We start from the raw sequence: 10,606 nt of genomic DNA on the forward strand, positions 1-10,606 counted from the left end.
AGATCCACATAATGCTAGGTCACAAATAGGGTATGTGTGTAATTGCAATGGTATTGCTATTTCATGGAGATTTGTCAAACAAACAATGGTGGCCACATCATCAAATCATTAAAAAATACTTACAATTCATGAAGCAAGTCATGAATGTATATAACTAAGATTTATGATCCAACATATTCAAGGATTATGTGGACTCTCCTCTATCAAAGGTGACCCAGCAATATTGTTTGAAGATAATATTGCATGCATTGTACAGACAAAAGGGGGTTATATTAAAGGAGATATGACTAAACATATTTCACCAAAATTCCTTTATGCACATGAACTCGAGAAAATTGGTAAAATTGATGCTCAACAAGCACGCTCAAGTGATAATCTAGTAGATTTATTTACAAAGTCATTGTCAACCTCAACATTCAAGAAGTTAATAAAAAAGATTGGAATACGTCAACTCAAGGATATCAACATGAGGGGTATGCTTGTAAAAGGATGTTAGTGTATTGTACTATTTTTTCCTTTGTCTAAGTTTTGTTCCATTAGGTTTTACTAGCAAGGTTCTTAACGAGGCAATCCTAACATACCAAGAGTAGCATAAGGAATTATAAAAAGATTGTACTCTTTTTCTTTCACTAGATTTTTCTCATAGGGTTTTTTACTAGCAAGGTTTTAATGAGGCATCTTCTTCTAATGTGATGGACATCCAAGAGGGAGTGTTATAAATGAAGTGGTGAATACCACTATATTATTATGTTAAATGTTAATTAAACATTATTTATGACTTCCATTCATTCAACATTGATGGAAGCCATTTGGAAAGCCTATAAAAAGGCTTCCCATCCCTTGTGTAAGGAGCATCTTGAGCAAGAAAGCTTTCCTTAAAGCTCTTTTTCTCATTCTCTTTGTCTTTCATTCTCTCAACTTTCTCAATTTTCTTATCTATTCCTTTCTTCTCATTACATATTATTGAAGTAATATATATTTCTCTCTACTTTTATTTGCAATGCATTTATTCTCATTTTACAACAATTTTTATTTTTATTTTTTACTTATTACTTGTTTTTAAAAAAATTTATTGAATATAAAAGGCCAAAATATTTTATTTTTTGTTAATAGCTAAAATAACATTTTGAAACATATTAATATTTAATACTTGATAGAAATAAAATAATAAAAAACAAATAGCCTAATACTTAATTATTTTAAATTATATCTAGAATTAAATTATATTAAGTTCTATTTAAATTTAAGTAAAAAACAAACATTACATTTGACTCGGGAGAAACTAATTTATAAATTTTATAATATTTATAATTTATATTATTTTATAAAATGATATTCAATGTTCTAAGTTTTTTAAACAAAGAATGTTAAATTGTAATATATTATATATTTTATTTTACTAAAAAATAAATATTTTCTTATTATTATCTTCAAATATTGTATTATTTACTATTTAAATTTTAAAAATTATAATCCAAATTTAACTAAAATTTAACACAAGCTTACGAAAATTATTTGGGTTATAAATTGAGTTGGGTTAATTCGAATTGTCTCATAATTCAAGTTAGGTTCGGGCGCTAATCACAAACCTGATATAACCGGGCAAGTTGGGCTTTCAATTATATCACGAGTGGGGCCTTTTTATGGATTTTTGTGTGGGTTTATAATTTCATTATTACGTGAATTTTTTGTGGGCTTTTCCTATGTGCCATAACATTGATACATGGGGCACTGAGGTGATGGTCCTTATGCTTTTGCGCTTTCCCCTTTCCTTCTTTCTTTATTTATTTATTTATTTATTTTTTTTAACAAATAGATATGGCGTTTGGCTGCATTAAACTTGCGGTTCTAATTTCATTTTATTATAAATTATTTATTTTATAATAATAAAATTTATGGTGCATTGTATTGACCTTAAAGTTTATTTTAGTCCAATGCTAATAAAACAAAATAGCATAATCCCCTTTATCCCAAGATTCAAAAGCACTCATTTTTTCTTTTTTCTTTTTTCCAAAGATAGTTTGAATTTATATATATATATATATATATATATATATTCCTTATATCTATTTGTAAGAAAACTTTTAGTTCTCTTTTTTGAATGTCTAAAATCCAAAAAGTAGTTATTTCACCGTTCAATTCTTCACCTCAAGCCAATCGAGAACCACTTCGTTTTACAATACAAAAATCTTTTACCCTTCTTTTATAAAAAAAAATTCTTCCCGAGTTCTCTTGGTCTTTCTTTTTTCAAAGAAAAGTAAAAAGTGAAAAAGGAATGTCTTTCTTTTTCTTTTTCTTTTTTTTCTTTTTTTTGTTTATTGGGATGGTTTCTTAATAGTTTTTGTAGTTTTAACTCCCAAAAGTTGTTATCCCCTAATATTTTATTTGGTTGGATCAAGTTAGGTTAGCCCGAATTGGGCACTAACCCAACTCAAATACTATAAAAATTATTTTTATATTTAAAATATTTTTTATATTACTTTTTCAATATAAAATAAAAATTACTATTATTTTTTAATTTTAAAAATAAAAAGTGAGCAATGTATTCGAACCAGCAATAAAAATTTTCTTTTAACCTACAATAAATAAATAAGACAATCAAAATAATAAACTCCTCAAATTATTAGCATTGTTTATGAAATTACATTATTTTGGTGACCAATCAGGACAACGGAAGGGAATAATACTTAAAGTATAAAAGAAAATATTATTAAACTTAAACTTTTGCAAATACATACATTGTTAATGAGACAACCAAAAATAAAAATTAAGGGCTTGTTTTACAATCTCTTTAAAAATAGTTTTTCAATTTCAAAAGTCAAATCTCAATTATTTTGAGAATAAAATTTTAATTAAGAATTCGAATATGAAAAATATTTTTAAAAATTTATTTTTCTTTAAAGATACCATGTGAACTAAGTAACAAAGCCAAAAAGTTTAGTAAGGAGGGGCAAAGTTATCTATATAATAACTCATTCATAAATTTGAAAAATAGTTAATAATATCGTCTTTATCATTCAATAAATCAAAAATTGGTTAACAATATCATCCTTATCATCTAACAAACTAACACATCACAATAATATAAAATTAAACTTTTAAACTTTATTAACTAACACATCACATGCCTTGCATGAGGCCACACCATAATTCAATATCATATGCATATTGTAGTCTACAACCGAAATAACAAAAGATAATTATCTTAATTAGTTACATAAAATTAAGAAAAATCAACTCAAACTTTTATCCCAATATCATGCCAATTATCCAATCATACTTCTTGATCTTTCGATTGCCCAAGTGAAATAGCATGGAAGGGTATAGGAAATGGGGTGCAAGTCTCAAATTCCTTGCACACATGTTGCATTGTTGGACGGGATGTCGGATTCAAATTGATGCATTTGAGTGCCAACCTTATGATGAGAACCACATTATCAATAACTTCTGGATCAATATGGGGTGCAAGACGAGGATCTAATATATCCACCAACATTATATTTTGAGATGAAGAGGTTGATAAGATAGTGACAAGTTCTCTCGGATGCTTTCCCATCATTATCTCCAATGTAAGTACCCCAAAGCTATATACATCACATTTTTCCGTAACAACCATAGTGTAAGCAAGTTCTGTCAAATATAACAAAAATATAAGCATACATCTCCATAAATTAAGTATTCACATCAAAATTAAGCTTGTTAATGCTTGCCATGTTGATTTTGAAATTGGAAAAAACTATGAGCAAAGTTACATTATCATGTTAGTTGTTTCTTGACACTTAAAAATTTTCTAAATTTTTTTAATTAATTCAATGCATGAGCATGGGTTATTAATTAAATTATAGGTGATAATCAAACTAATAGAAATAAACTTCCACAAGGATTTCTTGAAGTGCGAGTAATTTAACATTTTTAGGAGAAAGCATTTGGAAAACTTCAAAAGTTATTGAAAAATATTGTTTAAAATGTTCAGGAAAATTTTTGAAATTTTAGATACTACCAATGATGTTTGCAGTTTGGGATAACTTTTTATGTTTTATTTTAGTTGGAAATTGAACCAGAAAATAATCTCAAAATTATTAAAAAAAAATAATATTCATATGTAAAAGTTTTACTAAACATAAAATAGCTTTCTATATAAACTACAATATTAGAACTTTAATAATAAGTTATATTTTCATGACTTATACATTAAGTCCTTGTTTAAGTTATAGGAACTCCTATTAAGTCTAAATTAGAGCTTTTGCTTTCTTAAAAGTCAATCTAAACAAGAAAAAAAATGTATTTTCATATAGTTTCTGTATTTTGGATGTGTATTAATAAAATTTTCTATACATTTCATATTCATATATAATTTTCAACTCTTACTTCCTCATGCATGCTTGCACACTCGTGTGTACACATATAAGAAGAAGAGGGGTATTTGTTTTCTCTAAGGCTTATTAATTTTTTCTTTTTTTTATTTTGTATCTTTTCAATTTGATTTTAATTTTTTTCTAGTTTCATGTCTTCCATCTATAAATATAGTTTGATACTAATATAAGATATGTTCTACTAATAAAAGCACTCAAACCAAGACCTAAAAGGAAAAGAAATTAAGCAGAAAAGAAATACAATGACTAAAAAGTTGAAGATTAAAGACATTTTTTCCTAAAGTAGCAGAGTCTAAAAAAGTATTGGAGTTACCTGGTGCAACATAACCATAAGTGCCAGCAAGAAGGGTTTGATTTGATGAATCAGGATCAAGCAATCTAGCTGTTCCAAAATCAGATACAACGGCCCTGAATTCTGAATCTAAGAGAATATTACCGCTTGATATGTCTCTATGAAGCAGAGGAGGGATACAGTCATTATGCATGTAGGACAAGGCATTAGCAATGCTTTTAACAACATTCACCCTCTTAATCCAATCAAACTCCAAAGCCTCAATTTCATCACTCAAGACACAATGCAGGCTTCCTCTTTCCATGTACTCATAAACTAGAAACATGCATCTTTTGTGTAGACAAAAGCCATATAGTTTTACGATATTTCGATGTCGGATTTTTGACAACACCCGCACCTCATTTGTAAAACTTTTCATGTAAGTTGGGTTCTGACTTTCCAAGGTGTGAAGTTTTTTCAAGGCAACCTCTTTCCCATTGGTCAATTTCGCTCTATAGACACTGCCATAACCTCCAGTCCCAATGCAATATTTGATGTCGAAATCCTCCGTCGCCTCAATGATGTCTTCGTAAGCAATCTTACCATCATAATCCCATATTGAAAATATGTCTCCATTTTGTGTGGTAGTTGCTTCCTCAGGTTGAAGTTTTCTCGTCTTCCGCCTCCAAATTAATAGAACTCCAAAAATTATAGACGAAATCAGCAAGGCGGAGCATAAACAAATGACCACAATGATGATGATTGTGATTCTGTTCCTTTTTCTGCAAGGTGGAATGCCAAATTTGGTGTCACCACACAAACCTTTATTGTGTTCGAATGCTCGAAATAGAGATGGAAGATGCAGTTCGAAGGGTACATAACCCTCCAAATAATTGTAAGAGAGATCCAAATACTCTAAGCTGTTGAAGTTTTGGAACTGGAGGGGTATGGTCCCACTAATATTATTGACACTCAAATCAAGTTTTCGTAGTGCAACCAGGCCACCGATCTCCGAAGGAATGCTCCCATTCAAACGATTGAATTTCATAGACAAATAACGCAAGCTGTGGCAATTACCCAGTTCCTTGGGGATCACACCAACGAGTTTATTATTATCTAAGGCCAAATCAACTAACTTCTTTAAACTCCCAATTTCAGAAGGGATCGACCCCGTGATTTGATTCGAAGCAAGGTGGAGAGAAGTCAAATTAGTCAGATTGCCCACGGATGAGGGAATGACACCAGTGAGAATGTTATGATCAAAGTAAATATCAACTAAGCTCTTTAAACTCCAAATTTCAGGAGGGATTGAACCCTCCATTTGGTTCCAACCAATGTAGAGAGAAGTTAAGCGGGTTAACTGGCCTAAAGACGAAGGAATAACACCATTGAGATAGTTACAATCTAAGACTAGGCCAACCAAATTTCTCAGATTCCCAATTTCACTTGGGATTTGGCCAGATATGTGATTATAACCAAGATTGAGTTCCACTAACTTGGTGAGGTTAGTCAGCGAAAGAGGCAGCTCACCAGAAAGAAAGTTGTGAGAAAGATCAAGGTGGGTGAGTTTTGTGAGAGTACCTATTTGATGTGGGATGTCACCATTCAGGCCAAGAGAGCTAAAATTTAGTCGAACCAGATTTGGAAATGAAGAGAAGTTAAATTGGGTAAGCAGCCCATTTTCTTGAGTTGGAACCGCCCAAATCTCAGTGACACTTCCCCCCGCATTACAGCTTATGCCTGGCCAATTACAATGGCCTGTAGTAGTGTTGTAAGACCGCCACCAAGTGCTCCTGCGCAGAGCCTCACCCTCAATCCATGTCTGTGATGATGCTGCTGCTGCCGCGGCCATTGCAACCACCCACATTACTATCACTGCAGAAATGGAGGAGGCCATGTTTAATCATGCAATTGTCTGTGCTCGAGACTGGGAATAAGGACTTAAAATATGGGCGAGGAGAGTCTTGAATCAAGCACACTGCCCCTCAAGTCATTAGTCTTCGGGTATATTTCTCCGTCAATATTGCTGCAAGATTTTTGCCAAACTTCATCTTGTTTTCTTCGTCAAACATAGTAGGATTTGTTTATTTCTACTTTTTTGAAACGTGAAATTTCGGCCGTCGACCCGGGAGTGAAGGTCTTTTTCCGAACATATTTAACACCCTTTTTCGTTGCTATAAGATTTGAATATCTCGAAGATGTAGATATTTCTTTACCAAAACTTGATGGGATCTTGACTCACTGTAGAGTACTAATTCAAGAGTGCTGAGCAAAGAAACAGAAAGAGGGCCAGTGAGTGGCCATTGGAATTAGTCTTTTGGGTGGGACTCCTCCCCGACTTGACCGGTATTATATATATATATATATATATATTTTGTATTTGATTAGGGTGATGTTTATATTTTTAACTTAATGCTAAATATAAGAGTCGGGAAACATAGGTTTTGTGTCATCTAATTATTCTCTAAAATATCATTTTTAATTGTCATGTCATTAATATCAATCGATAACTAAACTCATCCACGTAAATAATTTTTTTCCTTTTAAATTATTATTATTATTATTTGGGATTTTTTTCCTTCAAAAATAAACACCCAATAGGAAAAATTGAGATTTTATTTTTTTCTCCATAAACAAATATCTTATAACCAAAGCCAGGTAGTTTGAAGAGTGTGAACATTAAAAGTAATGAAACTTGTGGACTATAAATGAGTTTGAATTTTATTGGAAATAAGGTTTATGTTTTTTTCTATGGTCCATTTAAGAATTTTTACGTTAGGGAAAGTTGAGGTTAATTTCAAATACTCTTGTTATTTAGGACATTTTTTTCTTTTATTTTTGGTTTCATATTCAATTTAAGAGATACAAATAAAAAGTAATATATTGTTATTTTTAATTTTTTTTCTTTTATATAAAATTATTGACGTGATTATTGTTTGAGGCAATTCTCTAGTTATCACACCACTATTTCTTTCAATTTAGAAACATAAAAAAAGATCGTATTTCTCTTGCACCCCCAACCTCCATACCCATATTTCTTTTCGGACCACTTTTGATGCCCACTCTTCAAAGTAACTCAGTTTTCCTATAGAATGGTTGTTGATGAAGAGAAGGGGAAAAAAAGGTCCTTACAAGGTATTTGTTTAATAATAATAATAATAATAGTAATAAAATGTTTAAAAGGAATGGAAATACTTACGTGAAGAAGTCTATTTGGTCACATGAGAAGTAAAATGGATATTTTAAAAAATAATTAGATTATTCATTAAAAAAATGAATCTATTTCTAATTATTTTTAAATAGATAAAAATAATATTGATTTAAAAATTTTAAGGTTCTTTTTTTCATATATTTTTATATTAGTGAATCAAAACTCACATTTCTCAATATAATTCGTTTTAAGACTTTAAATGAATTGTTTATAATTTTTTTTACTTATTACTTATTATTAAAAAGTTTTATTGAATATAGAAGCTCAAAATATTTTATTTTTTGTTAAATACTAAAAATAACATTTTGAAACATATTAATATTTAATATTTAATAGAAATAAAATAATAAAAAATAAATAACTTAATACATAATGGTATTAAATTATATTTAGAATTAATTATATTAATTTTTATTTAAATTTAATTAAAAAAACAAATACCATATTTGACTCGGGAGAACCTAATTTATAAATTTTATAGTATTTATAATTTATATTATTTTATAAAATGATATTCGATGTTCTAAGTTTTAAAGTAAAAAATGTGAAATTGTAATATATTATATATTTTATTTCACTAAAAAATAAATATTTTCTTATTATTATCTTCAAATATTGTATTATTTACTATTTTATTTTTAATGAAAATATAAATAAATAAAAATTATTAGTTTAAAAAAGATACCGCCACTTCAAGTCATTCCAATTGGAAATTTGGCATATATAACCTCATCAAACTGATTAATCTAATCAAGGTCACTCAATGAATCCAAATTTAACTAAAATTCAACACAAGTTTACAAAAATTACTTTGGGTTATAAATCGAGTTAGGTTAATTGGAATTAAGTGTCTCATAATTCAAGTTGGGTTCAGGTTAATCACAAACCTGATATAATCAAGGCAAGTTGCAACCCTAACTTGTTGTAGGTTTTCAATTATATCTTGGGCCTTTTATGAATTTTTGTGTGGGTTAATAATTTCATTATTATGTGAATTTTTTGTGGGCTTTTTCCATGTGCTATAAGGGGTGTTTGGTACCTTAGAATAGAGAATGAAAATGAATATTTTGTTTTCATTCCTATTTCTTAGTGAATAGAAATGATTGATGATTTTATTTCTAGCGTTTGGATGAACTTAAAAATGAAATATTGTAATGATTATTTGTTTCCATTTCGATGTTAATAATAGGAATGAAAATGAAAAATAAATAAATTTATATTGATACATGGGGGACAAAGGTGATGGTCCTTAAGCTTTTGTGCTTTCCCCTTTCTTTTATCCTTTTTATTTTTTTATTTTTTTATTTTTATTTTTAACAAATGGATATGTCGTTTGGCTGCATTAAATTTGTGGTTATAATTTCATTTTATTATAAATTGTTTATTTTATAATAATAAAATTTATGGTGCATTGTATTGACCTTAAAGTTTATTCTCATTCCAATGCTAATAAAACTCAATAGCACAATCTCCTTTATCCCAAGATTCAAAAGCAGCCCATTTTCTTGAGTTGGAACCGCCCAAATCTCAGTGACACTTCCCCCGGCATTACAGCTTATGCTTGGCCAATTACAATGGCCTGTAGTAGTGTTGTAAGACCGCCACCAAGTGCTCCTGCGCAGAGCCTCACCCTCAATCCATGTCTGTGATGATGCTGCTGCTGCCGCGGCCATTGCAACCACCCACATTACCATCACTGCAGAAATGGAGGAGGCCATGTTTAATCATGCAATTGTCTGTGCTCGAGACTGGGAATAAGGACTTAAAATATGGGCGAGGAGCGTCTTGAATCAAGCACACTGCCCCTCAAGTCATTAGTCTTCGGGTATATTTCTCCGTCAATATTGCTGCAAGATTTCTGCCAAACTTCATCTTGTTTTCTTGGTCAAACATAGTAGGATTGTTTATTTCTACTTTTTTGAAACGTGAAATTTCGGCCGTCGACCCGGGAGTGAAGGTCTTTTTCCGAACATATTTAACACTCTTTTTCGTTGCTATAAGATTTGAATATCTCGAAGATGTAGATATTTTTTACCTTGATGGGATCTTGACTCACTGTAGAGTACTAATTCAAGAGTGCTGAGCAAAGAAACAAAAAGAGGGCCAGTGAGTGGCCATTGGAATTAGTCTTTTGGGTGGGACTCCTCCCCGACTTTTTTAGGCAGCCTAACCAAAAACCTTTGACCGGTATTATATATATATATATATATATATATATATATATATTTTGTATTTGATTAGGGTGGTGTTTATATTTTTAACTTAATGCTAAATATAAGAGAGGTAGGTTTTGACTTACTAATATGAAAATATATAGAAAAAAAACCTTCAAAATTTTAAAATCAATATTATCTTTATTTATTTAAAAATAATTTAAAATACATATCCTTTTTAATGTGTCATCTAATTATTCTTTAAAATATCATTTTTAATTGTCATGTCATTAATATCAATTGATAACTAAACTCATCCATGTAAACATTTTTTTTCCTTTTAAATTATTATTATTATTATTATTATTATTATTATTATTATTATTATTATTATTATTATTATTATTTGGGATTTTTTCCTTCAAAAATAAACACCCAATAAGAAAAGTTGAGATTTTATTTTTTTCTCTATAAACAAATATCTTATAACAAAAGTGAGGTAGCTTGAAGAGTGTGGACATTAGAAGTAGTGAAAGTTGAGGACTATAGATGAGTTTGAATTTTATTGAGAATAAGGTTTATGTTTTTTTCTATGGTC

General features: G+C 29.6%; 1 protein-coding gene across 1 annotated transcript; it reads right to left on the reverse strand.

The window, feature by feature from the left end:
* Positions 1-3,125: 3,125 nt before the first annotated feature.
* LOC100261564 (probable leucine-rich repeat receptor-like protein kinase At1g35710) lies at positions 3,126-6,667 on the reverse strand. Its single transcript, XM_002267029.4, has 2 exons — positions 4,687-6,667; positions 3,126-3,630 (listed from the first exon to the last, which is right to left on the reverse strand). The coding sequence occupies exons 1-2, from the start codon at positions 6,539-6,541 to the stop codon at positions 3,275-3,277; spliced, it is 2,211 nt and encodes a 736-aa protein (XP_002267065.1). The 5' UTR covers positions 6,542-6,667; the 3' UTR covers positions 3,126-3,274.
* Between the last annotated feature and the right edge of the window lie 3,939 nt (positions 6,668-10,606).

Source organism: Vitis vinifera, chromosome 4 (assembly GCF_030704535.1).
Source record: "Vitis vinifera cultivar Pinot Noir 40024 chromosome 4, ASM3070453v1".
NCBI lineage: Eukaryota > Viridiplantae > Streptophyta > Magnoliopsida > Vitales > Vitaceae > Vitis > Vitis vinifera.